General features: G+C 36.3%; 1 protein-coding gene across 2 annotated transcripts in view; it reads right to left on the bottom strand.

Annotated features, from left to right (window-relative positions):
• SPATA7 (spermatogenesis associated 7) overlaps positions 1-14,695 on the bottom strand; it is a 36,452-nt gene extending 21,757 nt beyond the window's left edge. The window contains exons 1-4 of one of the 2 annotated variants that reach the window (XM_063090934.1): positions 14,549-14,695; positions 8,585-8,659; positions 6,681-6,776; positions 3,834-3,881 (exon numbers count right to left, since the gene is read on the bottom strand). In XM_063090934.1, the coding sequence (XP_062947004.1) occupies positions 3,834-3,881; positions 6,681-6,776; positions 8,585-8,659; positions 14,549-14,567 (238 nt within the window). In that variant the 5' untranslated portion in view covers positions 14,568-14,695. The remainder of the gene's footprint in view (positions 1-3,833; positions 3,882-6,680; positions 6,777-8,584; positions 8,660-14,548) is intronic. The other variant, XM_063090935.1, reaches the window with a different exon arrangement.
• Between the last annotated feature and the right edge of the window lie 2,901 nt (positions 14,696-17,596).

Raw genomic sequence — 17,596 nt, 5'->3', positions numbered from 1 at the left:
GCACTTACCGGCCATCCCTATATAGGGATCTGAACCTGTGGTCTTGGTGTTATCAGCACCACACTCTCCCAAGTGAGCCATGGGCTGGCCCTCTCCATTCAGTTTTGGTAGGTTGTATGTTTCTAGGAATTTATCCATTTCTTCTCGGTTATCCAATTTGTTTGTGTATAATTGTTCATAATAATCCCTACAATCCTTCTTATTTCTGAGACATCTGTTTAATATCTCCATTTTCATTTGTGATTTTACTTAAGTCTGCTTCCTTTCTTAGTCTAGCAAAGGGTTTATCAATTTTGTTTATTGTTCCAGGAAACCAACTCTTAGTTTTGCTGATTTTTTTGTTATTTTTCTTTTCTCTATTTGTGCTCTGATTTTCATTATTTCCTTCCTTCTAATTGCAGGCTTAGTTTGTTTTTCTTTTTCTAGTTCCTTGAGGTGTACAGTTAGATTGTTTGAAGTCTTTATTTTCTTTTTTAAATGTAGGCATTTATCACTATAAACCTCCCTCTTATTACTAATTTTGTTGCATCTTAAAGTTTTGATATGTGTGTTTTCATTTATCTTAAGAATTTCCTAAATTCTGTTTTGATTGTCTCTTTGACTCAATGGTTGTTCAAGAATATGTTGTTTAGTTTCCATGTATTTGTGAATTTTACCATTTTCTTACTGTTATTATTTCTAGTTTCATTCCATTGTGGTTGGAAAAATATATGGAATGACTTTAATCTTCTTAAATATATTAAGACTAGTTTTGTAGCCTAATATGATCTATCCTAAAGAATGTCCTATGTGCATTTCAGAAGAACGTGTATTTGCTATTGGATGAAAAGTTCTGTGTTAGATTCATTTGGTCTATTGTGTTAAGTCAGCTGTTTCTTTACTGATTTTTTGGTCTGAATGTTCTATCCTTATCAAAAGAGTAGTACTGAAGTTTTCTACTATTAATGCATTGCTGTGAATTTCTCCCTTCAGATCTGTCTATATTTGCTTTATTCATTTAGGAACTCTGATATTGGGTGTGTATATAATTGTTATATCTTCCTGTTGAATTGACCCTTTTGCCATTATATGACTTTCATTATCTCTAGAGACAATTTCTGACTTAGAATCTATTCTGTCTGATATAAATACAGCCACCCCTGATTTCTTTTGGTTACCATTTGCATGAAATATCTTTTTCCATTCTTTCACTTGCAGCCTATATGTGGCTTTAAATCTACAGTAAGTCTCTTACAGATAGCATGTCACTGGCTCTTTTATTTCTTAATTTTTAAATTTTTAAAAATTTTTAATTTTTTCCAGACTTTTGTAGGAAACACACCTTCATCTGTGGGTGTGTGTGAGCACATTGGCTAAGTGGGCTGTGCAGGAGCACCAAATCTGGGGATGCACAGGTGTGCTGGAACCAAGACAGGTGTGCACAGTAGTACCGGGACCAGGCTAGACATGTGAAAAGTGAACATTAAATCCAAGTGTTTGGTTGAGTAAGAAGATTAATATATACTTTCAGCCTCTTTATCACATGACTTTAAAAAAGAGATAATTTTCTTTTATATATCTGTTGTTCAGAAAATTAATACCAGTATAAAAATTTAGCAAAGCTTTCCCAATTAGAGTATGTGCATAATAAGGATTATGTGCTCTAATGGCAATTGGGTAAAACCATCTTAATTCAAATGATTCAGATTTTTAAAGCATGCAAATATTCGGCCAGTTTTTTGTACTATAAAAAAGTTACTATTATGATACAAAAATATAAAGCACAGAAATTAAAAATTTGAAAAGGTCCTAAGAAATTATCTTATTACCTTTCATTTCACAAAAGAGGGTTTATTAGTGGGGCTATTAGGATGTAACTTGTGTGCTGTGAACAAATCAGTGTTTAAAAAAAAATATACACTCAAAAGTCTCTACTCTTGCCTATAATGGCATTTCCCCTCCTATAAAATTATTTAAACCCAAAATTTTCTTCACAAATATGAAAGCTTACACTATGGTTTGTTGCAAACATAAAGGGAATAGAAGGGGGAGAATACAAAGTGCCAAACACAAGGCCTGACAAAGATGCTGTGCTCCCTGAATGGCAGCTGGTGGCTTCTGGCTTGCCTTAAGTCCTATTTCTTCCACTAAAAGAAGGGATGAATCTAACCAATCCTGCTCTTTGCGATCTTGCCTACACTGCACCCAAGGGGGCATTTCTCCAATCTATGTTCTCATTCACTCACCACTTAGCATGGACTACCTTTGGCTGATATTTATTTTTTAATATAGAAATCCTCTCTCAGTTAAACTATACACAATTCAAATAGTAACTTAGGAAAATACTAAACTTAAAATTAATAATATTTTGATTTTTATGTGATTACTAATAGGACAGTCACAGCCTATGATATCTATGCTCTTTGGCTATTTTTTAAATATACATTTCTTAACTTGTACTCAAATGAAGGCCTCAAATGGTATCCTTCAGTAATTTTTAAATAAGAATTTCAAATTTAGTGGTCTGATTATTTCTAAAAATGGAAATATTTGGTCAAAGGGTAGATATATCAGGATTCTATATATTATATGTCAATATGGCTTTTCAAATACATGTAATTATCATGTTTATTAGCTAGGCTATTAGGATATAAATTGTAGACAATATTTATCTGGGGAAAGAAAAGTGCCAGTTATAGTTTTTTGGGTTTTTTTTTTTTTTTTTTTTTTTGAGGTTGGCCAGTATAGGGATCTGTACCCTTGACCTTGGTATTATCAACACTGTGCTCTAACCAACTGAGCTAACTAGGATATCCCAGTTAGGATATATTAATAAGATGTAGGCAGTGATAACCATAGACTTCTAGAACTTAAACCTTGGCAAGCCTTTTAGTAGTATCCAAATTTTTATATATTAGAAAAATGAAATCCAGAGAAGTTAAATAATTTATCCAAGGTCACACAGTCATTCAGTGGCAAAAGCTGGGCTCAATTCTAAGTTCCTAAACTTAGAAATACAATACAAGCTTCTTTCATACTTATGGATAATTTTTAAAAGTTAGAAACACTTTCTAAAAAGGCAATATGTTAACATCATTTAGGATGGCTACTATCAAAAAAATAGCATGTAACAAGTTTTGAGGAAGATGTGGAGAAACTAGAATCCTTGTGCATTTTTGGTGGGATCATAAAATGGTGCAGCTACTATAGAAAACAGTATGGTGGATCCTCTATAAATTAAAAATAGAATTACCACACAATCCAGCAATTTTACTTCTGGATATTTACCTAAAATGTTTGAAAGCAGGGTCTCAAGAGATATTTGCACACTCATATCCACAGAAGCATTATTCACAATAGCCAAAAGGTGGAAGCAACCTAAGTGTCCATCAACTGATGACTGAATGAACAAAATGTGGTATATACACACAATGAAATATTCAGCCTTAAAAAAAAAAAAAAAAAGCAGACTCTGGCATGTTACAATATGGATAAACCTTAAGGACATTATGCTAAGTGAAATAAGCCAGTCACAACAGAACAAATACTCGATGATTCCACTTACATGAGGTACCTAGAGTAGTCAAATTCACAGAAACAGAAAGCCAAATGGTGGTTTTCAGGGTCTGGGTTTGGGGTAAGGGAGTTATTGTTTAATGAGTACAAGAGTTTCAGTTTTGCAAGATGAAGAGAGTTCTGGTGATGGATGGTAGTGATGTCTGCATCACAGTGCAATACAAACGTACTTAATGCCACTGAACTGGACATTTTTAAATGGTTAAGATGGTAAATTTTATGTTGTTACATGTATTTTACTGTAGTTTTTTAGAAAAGGGATGCCAAAAATTACTTACATTTGATGCTGGCACTCACGCTTACCGGAACTGAGCAGTCTACGGCAGCTGAAAGAGAAAAATTAGTTGTTCGATAATACTCTTCATATTTATAAATGACAACAAATACAAAATATGGAAATCACGAAAAGTTTCAGAACTTGCAGTTTCTTGTTTTGATTTTCACTGTACTTCTAGAGACAAAAAATATAATATCCTTGATAAAAAGTACACTGATTGGGTTTAACGGCTCATTAGATACAGCAGAAGAAAATATTAGTGAACTTGAAAACATAACAATATAAACTATTCAAAATGAAAGAAAGACTGAAGAAGAAATGAACTGAGCATCACAGACCTACTGTTATCATGCACCTTAACAAAAAAGAGAAAAATGGAGGACTTACACTACCTGATTTCAAGACTTATTTTAATACTATGGTAATTAAGGTAGTATGGTATGGCATAAAGATAGACATATAGATCAACAGAACCAAAAAGTAAGTCCAGAAACAGACCCATATACGTGGTCAACCGGCTTTCAAAAAGTGCTAAGGCTGGGGCCGGCCCGTGGCTCACTCGGTAGAGTGTGGTGCTGATAACACCAAGGCCCCGGGTTCGGATCCCATATACGGATGGCCGGTTCGCTCACTGGCTGAGTGTGGTGCTGACAACACCAAGTCAAGGGTTAAGATCCCCTTACTGGTCATCTTTTAAAAAAAAAAAAAAAAAAAAAAAAGTGCTAAGGCAATTTAATAGAGAAAGGATAATCTCTTCAACAAGTGGTACTGGAAAATGCAGATATAAATAGGCAAAAAAAAAAAAAAAAAAAAAGATCCTTGTATTGTAACATATAAAAACTAACTTAAAATGGTTAAACTTAAATGTAAGAGCCAAAAGTATAAAACTTACAGAAGGAAACACATTAAGAAAATTTTAGTGACCTAACATGAGGCAAAGATTTCATGAACTGAATATGAAAAACACAAACTATATAAAAAAGAAAAACTAAACTTCATCTCACATGATTTCCACGTCATAACATATTATTTTTTAACCATTTAAAAATAGAAACATTATAAAATATGAAAATTTAAAAACTTTAGCTCTTCAAATGAGAAAATTAATTTTTAAAAGACATTAATAAAAAACTGGTGAAATTCAAATAAGGTCTGTAGTTATTAGTATTGTACCAATATATGGGTAAAGGATATAAGGGAACTCTCTGTATTGTTTTTGAACTTTTCTATAAGTCTAAAAATGATTACAGAATAAAAATCTTAAAAAGAAAATGAGAAGACCAGCCACAGACTGGGAAAAAATATTTACAAAACATATATTTGATAGAGGACCTGTAATTAATATATAAAGAACTCTCACAACTTAATACTAAGGAGAACAACAACCCATTTTTAAAAATGGGCAAAAGATTTGAGCACACATTTCACCAAAGAAGATAAATAGATGACAAATAAGAAAAGTTGCTCAGTATCATTAGGCATCAGGGAAATGCAACTAAAACTATGAAGAGATATTACTACATATCTACTGGAATGGCTAAAAAAGACTGCCAAGATCAAGTGTTGCTGAGGATTTAGAAGTAATGGAAATACAAAATGGGATAGTCACTCTAGAAAACAGTTTGGTAGCTTCTTAAAAGTTAAATATAAACTTAACATATTGTATTACCTTACTGTTCCACTCTTAATGAGTAAATTTACCCAAATGAAATGGAATCACATGTTCAAAGATTGTATGTGAATGTTTATAGCAGCTTTATTCCTAATAGCCAAAAGTGAGTCAAAACAATGCAAATGCCCACCAACTGGTGAATTGATAAATTTCATTTATTTCATTAAATGAAATACTGCTTAGCAATAAAAGAAATACTGATACACACAACATGAATTAGTCTCAAAAATATGCTAATTGAAAGAAGCCAGAAGCAAAAAGATACATATTGTATGATTCCATTTATACAAAATTCTAGAAAAAGCAAAACTATAGTGACAGAGAGCAGATCAGTGGTTGCCAGTGATTTGCGGGGGAGGGAATTAATTGCAAAGGACTAAAGGAAACTCTTTAGGGTGATGGAAATGTTCTATATCGGGGTCAGCAAACTTTTTCTGTAAAGGGCCAGATGGTAAATGCTTCAGGCTTTGCAGAGTAATACAGTCTGCTATAATTAGTCAACTCCGCCTTTTAGTGCAAAAGCTGCCATAGACAATGTGTAAAAGAATGAACAGACTGTGCTTGTTTACAGACAATTAAATTTGAATTTCATGATTTTCACATGTCACAAAATATTGTTCTTTTGATTCTTTGCGACCATTTAAAAATGTAAACACCACACTTAGTTCATGAGCTGTACAAAAACAGGTGGCAGGAGGATTTGGCCTTCGAGCTGTAGTTAGCTGACACCTGTTTCATAGCATGATTGTGGTGGTGCTTATAAACATGTATGCATTTTAAAAAATATTTAACTACACTTATAATTATTTTATTTTATTGTATGTAGGTTATATCTCAATAAAGATAAAAAAGGAAAAAAAAAGAATAGTAGCTAGCATCTTCTTTGTGTAACCTCTTTAGTAGATTTGAAAAAAAAGATCATAAACTTTTATTATATTAAGAGCAATATCTAACAACAAAATAATATTAGGGATAACAGGTAAAATGAAATAACATAGACATTATACAGATTTCAAACTATGGTTAACAAAAATAACATTCTGAATTTGCTACATATATAGAGTCAATAGCTGATATTTCACTATACCAAACATTTTTGCTATAGATTTATTCTAATAAGAAGTGAAGTTGGAGTTTCAAAATGGACACAGAAATTTCATATTTGTACATTTTTACCTTTGGCTGAAAGGATTTTATTATAGTGAACAGCCATGTGATTCCTGACCAGCTGGAGAGTGCTTAGTCTGAGAGAAGAGGAGTCAGTGCAAAAAGCTAAAAATTAAAACATATTTAATCATTATATATTTAAAATTAATATAAAAATCATGAGGTAAACAAGTTACTGATTATTAAGCTTATTCTTATAAAATGTCCTGAAATTCAATCACAGAGATACTGACATAACCTTGTACTACTGAATATGTCCTAGCCTTAATCTTGCACTCATAATGCTGATGAGCTACTGACTACTTGGCTTCAAACTTTTCAAGCCTGAGAATTTGGGGAAGAGATTCTAGAATATAATATATTATTACATTTGCAAAACTATTTCTTTTCAACAGCTGTCAGTCTCATAACTAAAAATGTTTAGTCACTTATGATTATAAAATAATGTTACCATTATTAATACTTGAACAATCCATGGAGTTTGGGAATCCCAAGCCCCAAAACCCTATACAAAGATTATATTCTGAGAGGCAAATTTCCAACTTTATACCTGAAAACAAAATCTACAAATCAGTTTACTGCATTATTTTTGAAGTACTAGGAATATCTTAAAGACAAGTATAATCACAGAGAAATTCCATGACATTAAACTCCTTGAACCTCTTCCAAACTGTTAAAGAAAAATCTTAGAAATAGTTAAGCACTTACATACAAGTATAAAATGTTAACATAGGCATAACTTCTACCCTGATCCTTCTCTCCCCTCCCAGAATTATACTCTGCCACTTTTTATATGCACCCTTCTAAGGAAATTCTATGCACAAGATAAGCATATACAATAATTCTGAGCACCATATTATTATTACTAAAAACATTTACTGAATGGGTACCATTTGCCGTGCATTGTTCTAAGCTCTTTACTTGTATAAACTTATCTAATTATTATTATCATCATTTAATAGAGTAGAAATTGAGGCACAGAGATATGAGTTAGGTCTTCAAGGCCACGTTGCTGATAAAGGATGCAGTCTGGAAGAGAACCAAGGCAGCCTCATTACAACCACTGTATCTACACCAGCTCTGCAAATATATTCTTTTAAAAAAGGTTAGAAACTTGCATATTATTCTTCATCCTGCTTTTCTATGTATGCATATTTTAAATCTCATTTCCAATTTTCATTAAATATTATTTTTCAAAGTTTATGGTTGATTCTGGCTACACACACACACACACACACACACACACACACACACTCTCTCTCTCTCTCTCTCTCTCTATAATACAAAGAAATAAGAGAGTTAACTGAGTGTGATCCTTCCTTTACATTTGCAGATAACAGTATCAAAAGATTTTTCACTTAAATCAGGAAAAAAAGGCTTTCACTTATTTTGCCTAAAAACCCAGACTTACAACTCTTAAACTATAATTATAAAAATTTAATACCAACATTAAAAATTTACTTTGAAGACTTTAAAATACAAAAACATCACAGGACCTAGAAACACAGTTGGATGAAGAGGCCCATAAGCATTTGTTTCTGATAGAAAATGGATTATTCAAGTGCTTCTTTTCCTCTGCACAGCTTTCTCTTTCCAGTGCTTGTGTCTTTACACCTGCTCATCATCATTTTAACTTCCTGCCTTAAACTGGCGTAGTCTGCTGGCAAAAGCAGAGGTGGGCTACAGCTGCAGCGGGGCGCAGGAGGCAGTCAAGTACATATCCAGGGCACAAAAATAGTTTCAAATCATGGACTCCTAAATCCTTTAATCTCAAGAATTTCTATATTATATGATTAAAATTATAAGTTCAAATATTCATTAAATGAAGTAATTTTTCATCATGTCATATAATTTGCAAATAAAGGAAACAGTCAATCTTTTAACAAAGCTACCATTTTGAGTACCTCACTTACCATTACTTTTGGTGCTCAAGTGTCCTTTAAATAGGCACGGTGAACCATATCTGGGAAGGACAGAGGTTGCTCTGACTTTTAACAAAAAAACATGAATTAGAAAAAATGAAACAACTTTCACAAAAACAACACTGAGTATTTAAAAAATAAATTTAACTAGAGTAGTCCCTACTTATCCTTGGGGGATACATTCCAAGAACACTAGTAGATGCCTAGTACAGACACTACTGAATCCTATAAATACTGCTTTTTCAATCTGATAATCTGAGAGAGCTAGTAACTCATGTGCAGGTAGCATACACAGTGTGGATATACTGGACAAAGGGATGATTCATGTCCTGGCTGAACAGTACCATTTCATCACACTACTCGGTACAGTGTGCCATTTAAAACTTATAAATTGTTTATTTCTGGAATTTTCCATTTAATATTTTGGATCATGGTTGACTGCAAACAACTGAAACCATGGAAAACGAAACTGAGGATAAGTGGGGACCACTGTATAAGACTCATTTAAAATTTTATTCAGTCACACAAAGGTACTTCAAAAAGTTCGTGGAAAAACTGAATTAAAAGATAATATGAATATTTCATTAACTTTTTGAAGTACCTTTGTATTACTAATTAGCAATGATATATTAGACAGCAAGTATTCTGCAGCCACAGATAAAGTTTTCTCTTCAAAGAAAAAAAATGTTATTTTCAAAACAGTCGTACCTTGAGACTTTTGTTTCACTGGGTAAAATAATAAATACACCAGTTACATCATTTGATATATACTGATTTTATTCTGTATATCACTGACGTACCAAATTTTAAATTGTTTTGAGATATAAAATAGCAGAGATTTAGAGGTAATATATACACATTAACTATTTGTTAATCACAGGCTTGTCTGTCCTTAAAAATAATTTTAAGACAGTATATCATGCTCCTATGCATAAAATAAGTATGCATAAAAACCAGAATCAGAATCTGATGATTAAAAGATGTCTTCAGATTCATCTAGTCCAGTCCACTTACCCCCTTGCTTGTTTCCTATGTAAGCAGCCTATATATAAAAGCAATTCTAGTAACAGAAAACTCACTATCTCTCCTAAAGGAGAGTCTGCTCTTTCAGACTACATGAGCTGTTGGAAAATTAGATACAGACCCCACTACAAAATAATTCCTGTCCCCATAAAGTGATTGTGTTTTTAGCAGTAATCTCCAAATTAGAAAGGCTGAATCACAGCATTAAATATAATTTAACATGCAAAATAGAAAGGCTGTATTCCCAAGACAGAGATGTTTTATGAGGTAAAATGGCTAGTTTGCTATCAGGTGGGCTGTTAAAAGCTATAAAGGTGAGGGGAGAGCACAAAGTCTAAGAAATATGAATGACTAAAAACAGAAAAAGAGGTATCAACATGGGAGAGCTAAAATCCAGAACCAGAGGACAAAACTTGCTAGAATAGGCTAAAACAGAAAAACAAATTTGAGATCAGAATATCCAAGAAGCTCCTTCTACATCAAAGGTCAGAGAGCAGGAAGGAAAAAAAAAAAAAAAAAAAAAAAAAAACTTCTTTAGGACAGTGGAAGTCAGGGTGATACCATTTGAATTGGTGATGAAGATGGTGCTGAAAATAGTCATGACATCAGCATAGTTTCTACCAGGAAAGAAGGGGATCTGAGACCTAAACATAAAAAAAAGTACTAAAAAATAAACTCAAGAAATCCTTATTTCTCCAGAGAAGAAAAAGTGTTTGATTTTTTTCCTTGCCCTCATTGCCTGTTTTTCTGCAAATAGCACCTCAACTTTCTCTTAGGGAACTGATCCTCTATTCTTAGCCCAGGTGGTTCAAATAGGGCTGACCCCACTGCTCAGCGTGGGGCACATAACCCAAATCTGGCCGGCTGTGTTGACTTAGTCAGCAATGAATATGTGACCCAAGTCCAGCCAATGAGACACAGTCCTGGGGCTTTTATTGGAACTGTTAGAAAAGGTACAGTACTCTCCTTTCACTGGGCTTAGCAAGTAGGATGTAAGCAAGCGTGGTACTGCTGGTGCCCATCCTGCACCACGTAAGGAGAACCTCCTGAGAATGAAGCCTACACAGAGGAAAAGTAGGAACAAGATGGAAAGAGATTCCCGGTAACATTCGAGTCCCTGAAGCCAACCATATCTGAAGCTCTCCCTCCCTCAACTTTTCTTTACATGAAACAAAAAATTCCCGTTTTAGCTTAAGCCAGTTTGAGTTGGGTTTCTTCATTTGTAGTCCAAATACTAATTTACTGAGTACTAAACTGTGCCAGGCACTGTTTTAAGCACTTTGAAGGTATAAATTCATTTAATCATTACAACAATACTATGAGATAAGTCCTATTCTCTCAACTTTATAGATGAGGATAGATGAAGCACAAGAGGTCAAGCTTGTAATTTGCCTAAGATTACACAACTATGATGTGACAAATTTGGAATCTGAACCCAGGCAGTCTGGTTCCTGAGTCTTCACCGTTACACTATCTTGACCAATATAAATTGCTTAGTACATGAACCATGCTGTAAGATATTATATCATGTGAAACAGACTAAGAAGATATCTCAACTGTACATAGTTTATTCCCTCCGAATTCCATTCCAATGCATGCATGTTTCAGTATAGGTCACAGACAAAGGAAAAAAAGGTATATGCAGAGAAGTCAGAAAGAATGAAGTCGGAGAGAATGAAGTCAGAGAGAATGACAGAAATGCTGGAACCTAGTAATACTGCCTTGGATGGAACAAATTCCCCCTGTCCCTTACCTGTGGGTGGTAGCTGTGAATGAGGTAGTAAACATTTGCCCCCAGCTACCAACCCAGCTTCTCCTTAGCATAAGATGGTGATAAGAACAAAAATGGCGGTTAGATACACTCTGATGTCTGTGCTCCCTCGTGTGTTTACCCTCAAACGTACAACAAGGCATATATTTTCATTGGTTTCTAACATTCCTACAGATAAACATTATATTAAAACTGACAAAACTGAAGGAAAAAGCAGACAATTCAATTCAGCTGGGCCCTCTCACTAGAAGTTTCTGGTTCTTGCTTTGTTTCCTGGTCACACTTTCCTGTTTCCTTGCATGACTCTTGATTTTTTGTGGTAAAGGGAACATTTTAGGTAATGTTGTGACACAGAATCCTCTCCCAGGCTTGTTTTCATTGTTGTTTGCTTGTTTATTTGTTCAGTGACTTGGCTAAACAATTTAATGAAGTCTATTTCCCACGGAGAATGAAACCTCTGATGTCACTCCTGAGCAGTGAAGCTTTGGGCATGTGCACAGTCTCACCTTCTCCAGTGAGGTTTGAACCCCAGTCTTTGGGAGAAAGACTCCTTTCAAATTTGTCCCTCCTTGAGTAATCTCCCTCAGCTCTAGGGTACCATATAGAGTTTGTTTTATATCTCATAGTTACTCTTTTATGATAGTTTAACAATTCTTTAAACTTTCCTTTACATTACTGTATAGTTTCTTCCTCCTGATTGGACCCAGAATGATCAAAAGTGGCATAGAAAAGTCACCTCAAGTCAAATGCCAGGAAAAAGAACACTACTCTCTAACTAAAATAAGACTAAAATCCTGTCCATGAGATTGAAAGTCTGGCTAGGGTACTGAAATTCATCAGTATGTGAGACCAGCTCAGTTTCCTACACCATTTGATTTTGCTAAGACAGCCAGAAGGAACGCCACTGAAAAAAGGTGAAGATATTTCTTGTGGCAGGGTTTTCCAGGAATACAAGAGGTTTGGGAATCTGCCAATGATAAATGTCTCTATGGGATCAATAGATTAAAAAAAAAATTTTTTAAGCTACTTTCATTTAATTAGTACTACTAATTAAATACTACTTTTAATTAGTATATTATCTATATTAATAGGTTGTCTCCTCTCCTCTTCTCCCCAAAGGTCATCGATAATAGAATGGATGACATTTTAATAATCTCAATCATTTCTTCCCCTTCCCCTACGATAAGTTGTAAAGAACATCTTAATAGATTATTTAGTCCAAACCCCCTTTTTACAAATAACTAGGGCCCAGGGAGGTAAGGTGAATTGCTGAAGATTACCTAGTTAGTGAATAGCAAACAAAGATTACAAACAAGATTTACTGTTTTTCAGCTTGGTGTTCCTTCTAGTACACCATTCAGAAGGTTTGCTTTACGAAAGAATGTCTAAAATGTGATTACAGTAAGAAAATGACAGAAGAAAAAATTTTTTTAGGTGCTTTAATATTTTATGCTCTGATATAATCAACAGTAACCTCCTAATGGAATTTAAGAAATTTATTTTCAACTAATATTAAGTATTTTAGCTTTGGCTAAAATTATTTATGGTTTCCTATTAATAATTATTTGTGGTATATGAGAACTGACTGCCCCAGATATTTGTTGAATTTTATTTACGTAAAAAATTCAAAATCGATAACTGTTTGATATTACTACATATTAATAACATCCTTTAAATGAAGCTAATTAAGTTGGGTGAGTTATAAAAATATAAACCTTTTTACATTTTTACATGAACATAATTTCAAAAACAATTCAATAAACAAATACTGAGAACTTACTAAATCTATTATATTCTAGGTTTTACATATGGTATAGCCTTTCCTCGTGCTCCTACCTCTAGCTCTAGGGATTTACATTCCTTACCTGGATTCAAAGCCTGTTCTGCAGCTTACTGTTTAACCATGGCAAGTTAGTCACTGTCTCTAGTTTTAGTTTATTCATTGTGAAATAAGGATAATACCTATCTAACAAGATGTTTTTGTAGATCAAATGAGCTAAATTGGGAACAGTTCCTGGTATACTGCAAGAAGTTAGTATTAGTTTATGTTGTAAAATTTCCGAAAACCATAAAAGCATTTTGGTTGGCTTTTCCTGGAACTTAGGTTGGTAAAGTGTCTGAATACTGTATATAGTTTGCTGATGAATGTATAGTTATCTCTTACATTCAGAATAGCACTTATTTTGATCAATGATTACATACCAAAGGCACACTCATATTCAAAGCAAGACTTATTTCAAGGAATCATCTGGCAGCTTGGTTTAAAGGTACTCTTTTAAATAGATAAGAAAGCGGGGATTGGAGGGGGACCTGGAGGTCGTCTTATTTGACTTGAGGAAAGAATGCTACTTGTTCAGAAAGTGTGAAGATGCAAATCATTTGGACTGAGAGATCTGTGGAGATTTAAGGTTATATGGCTCCAACCATTTCACCACGATGTCCACTCGGAGACGAGTCAATGGCAGGTGTACACAGTGATTATGGTTTAGTCCTTTGCCACTGCAACTGTGGTTCGGCCCAACCAGCAACACCGCATCACCTGGAACCTTATTAAAAACGCAAAATCTCAGCACCCCCCGCCCCCCGAATCATAATCTGCATTTTAACATGATTTCCTACGGGATTCCTAGTCACATTAACCTTACAGAAGCCCTGGGCTAGTGAGTAGTTTTTGGAGAGAGTAACTGCGTGGGAGATTCCGTATTTACTTACAATGTGCCAGGCGCTTTCTACGTATTATCTGCATTTAACCCTCAAGAACTCTACGGCACGGGTATTTGACCCCTAGATTCAAGAGATGGGTAAACTGAGGGTCGTTTCCGTGGAGAGCAGCGGGGCTTGATTTTGGGCCCAGGGAGGTCTGGCTCCAAAGACTAAACTCGGTTCCTCTGCCTAGGAGCCACCGAGCTAATAACAGGCTGCACGACCCGAGTTCAGGAGACGGAGCCTCCTGGTGTCAGGGCGACAAATTCGGGGCAAGGAAGCGGACCTGCCAGCCCAGCCCAGCAAGCAGGGCCTCTTCCTGCGCGCGGGGCTTGGGCAGCTCGGGGGCGACACTGGCGACTAAGCAGGGGCCGGGAGCACCCCGGGCGCCGCCGCGACCCGAAGCCGGAGCGTGGGCCGGCGCGAGGCGGCCGCCGCCCGCGAGAGCTGCCCTTTACCTCTCCGGCTGCCATCCATGCTCCGTCTTCTTGCAGCCGCCGTGGGGTCACGCTGGGTCCCCTTCGGTTCTTCCACCGGCCGGGCCCAGCCCGGGCAGTGCAGGATCGGAAAGGAGGAGCCGGCGGGAGACCGCAGGGACCGGGAGACGGTCGCCAGGCCGGTTGCTAAGGGCTAACGTCACGGCGTCGGGTTGTGACGTCACGCGCAGGGGGCGTGTGCTCCCGTAGCCCCGCCCCCGGGAGCAGCCAGCGGGAGGGGAGAGCGGGTGCGCATGGAGGCGGCGGGCGGGGGAAGTTCCCGGGGCGCCGGTCTGTTTCTCTGGGGTCCTGCCAGTCGTCCACAGAGCTGCCGCCTGTCATGGCAGGAGCCGAGTACCTGCACCTGGCAGACCCTGTCCCTGCGGGAAGAGAGGGGAAAGGAGGTGGTCTCATCTGGCTTCCAAGTCCCCTGGGTCCCGGAAAAAATCAAACACAAATGATAGTTGCGGTCAGGGTAACGGTTAAACAGTTCCAAATAGTTAGATTTCCAAGCAGTCCATGAGCTTCTGGATTAGTGAAGATCCTGGAAGTGAAAGGCATCTACATAACTACATCTTAATTCTTAACCTCAGTAATCAGCTTGAATTTCCTTTCTGCTTCCGGAGCTGCTCCCCTCCGGTCCCTGCCCCTCTTTTATCTTAGGCTCCGTTTTCCTTTACCTTGAAAGAGAGCTGCAAGGTGCATAAGGAGCTGACTTATTCGCAGCTTTCTATAATTTATTTTGAAGCAGTTACCTTTGAATCCTTGGAAATAAGATCAGAACAGGGCAGGGAACAGTCTGTCATGTAGAGCTTCTCAATAGTGTCTCTTGACAATTCGGGCTGGATGCATAATTTTTTGTTGTGGGGGATGGGGAGCTGCCTGGTGCATCGCAGGATGCTTAGAAGCATTCCTGGCCTCTACTCACTAGAACCCACCCACCCCACCCCCAGTCACCAGTTGAAATCTATTGCCATAATGCAAGGAGCATTCGCTTTGGAGTGAGATATGTGGAACTTAATTGTGAACTTTCTGCCACTTACCAGCTTGATCTTGAATTACTTTCTAAACTTCTCTGAGCCTCGGTCCCCTCTTTTCTAAAATGTAAATAATGCTACGGACTTTGTAGTTACAAGGATTAATATGTACAGCTTTGCAAATAAAAGGAGGTATTCAACAAATGTTAGCTTGCTTTCTTGTAAGGCTCCATCTCGGAAGAGCTGGGTATCTGGGAATTCAGGCTTAAGAGAGTAAGGAAACAAGGAAAGGGAAATAAACTAAAATCCCAGTTATAGTAACACCTGAACCCCTGGCTCCCTAAGACCTAGGGGAGGGAGACAATTAGATTCAAAATTTGAGGAATGTGGGAGTGTGTGGCCCCCAACAACAAAGATCGTTTAGGATACAGGGGCAGAGACAGATGTTACCCAAGGAACAAAAACTCCTTGCTATTCACTATTGCTTGAAATTTCTAAGACCATGAAGCCTTTTATTCCACTACTAGCAGCTAGAAAATACCTTGCCTATAACAGTCCTCCAGTAAGCATTTGTTAAATTGAATTAGAGCTGAAGCTTAAAGAGCAAACACCCATGGGAGAGGTAACACAGTGACTTCATTCATGTGAAGGTGATGCCGGCTCCTCTTATAAAAGTAGATTTTAGGATGAAAAGTAGATTTTTCTCTGAAGTGGGAAAGGAGCTCGATGATTGGGAGAGGACAGCAGAAGCGTTCTGAAGACAACTCTGTCTGGTATCCAACCCTGTCTAATGCCATTCTCATTATTTCTCTTTAAAGTATTTTGTTCCAATTCTTTCAAGAATGCGTGCACAATACGGTCTACTTCTCTCCAATTTTAGCAGTGAACATATTATCATAAGTGCAATTTAATTTGTACTTTGCTTTTACTCTATATATGTAAACAAGAGAGAAGATAGTTTCTGGTTGCTATTCCCAGGAGATAATTTGTGATCGTGGGCAGATGCACACAGCTGGTGTGAGCTTATTGTAGAGTAAGCTCCCAAGAACACCCTTCCATTGGGGGAATCACCACCAGCTACATTGGCCTTGGAGAGTAGGCATTTTGATGACCTTTCGTTGAATATATAAAAATGAATTTCACATTGTTCAGAAATTATTGCAATGCTATATTTCTGTTATAGATATTTAGAAATCCGTATATCTCTTTTTTGGAAGAAAAATTGCTTTCTCCCCTAATAAATTGGCTTGCTTTCATTATGGGTTTCCCTTTATGTCTTAGCTGACAGGAAACTCAAAATTATGATTTGTGCTCAGTTACGATAATTATTCATAGAAAAGTTTTAAATTTATCTCTTTAATTCCCTTCACTAGGAATGTGGCTTTTAGCCTTCTACTCTTATTTTAATGATTCAATTAGACCTGTCTTATTGGATGCACTCTAAGCCCTTTGGAAATGGGGGAATAAATAAACTATATATTAAATATAACATATAGGGCCGGCCCGTGGCTCACTCGGGAGAGTGCGGTGCTGATAACACCAAGGCCCCGGGTTCGGATCCCATATACGGATGGCCGGTTCGCTCACTGGCTGAGCGTGGTGCTCACAACACCAAGTCAAGGGTTAAGATCCCCTTACCGGTCATCTTTAAAAAAAATAAATAAATAAAAAATAAATAAATAAATAAATAAATATAACATATAGTCTAATACATACAATATGTTTTTTATTTATTATATTCTATTACACATTATTTTTAAACATATTATTATTTAATCTATATCTTTATAGATGACCCTTAGTCTCATAATTCAGAGAGTTCTAGAATTTGTTTGTCTGTCTAGGCATGCTTAACACCATCAGTGAAAATTACCCAATAAATGAAGTAAAAGCAACAAGAAGCAACAGGGCAAGACAATCTTTTTCTGTTCATTGGTTTATTATGAATATATTTTAATCCTTAAAGTCCCTGAAAAAAAAATGAAGGAAATTTAGGGAATTCCTTAAAGGTATATATACTAGGTGTCTTGGGTTGAATGCCCCCCAAAACTTA

This window comes from Cynocephalus volans, chromosome 3, assembly GCF_027409185.1.
Source record: "Cynocephalus volans isolate mCynVol1 chromosome 3, mCynVol1.pri, whole genome shotgun sequence".
In the NCBI taxonomy this organism is placed as follows: Eukaryota; Metazoa; Chordata; class Mammalia; order Dermoptera; family Cynocephalidae; genus Cynocephalus; species Cynocephalus volans.
This window is presented reverse-complemented; position numbering and strand designations above follow the sequence as displayed.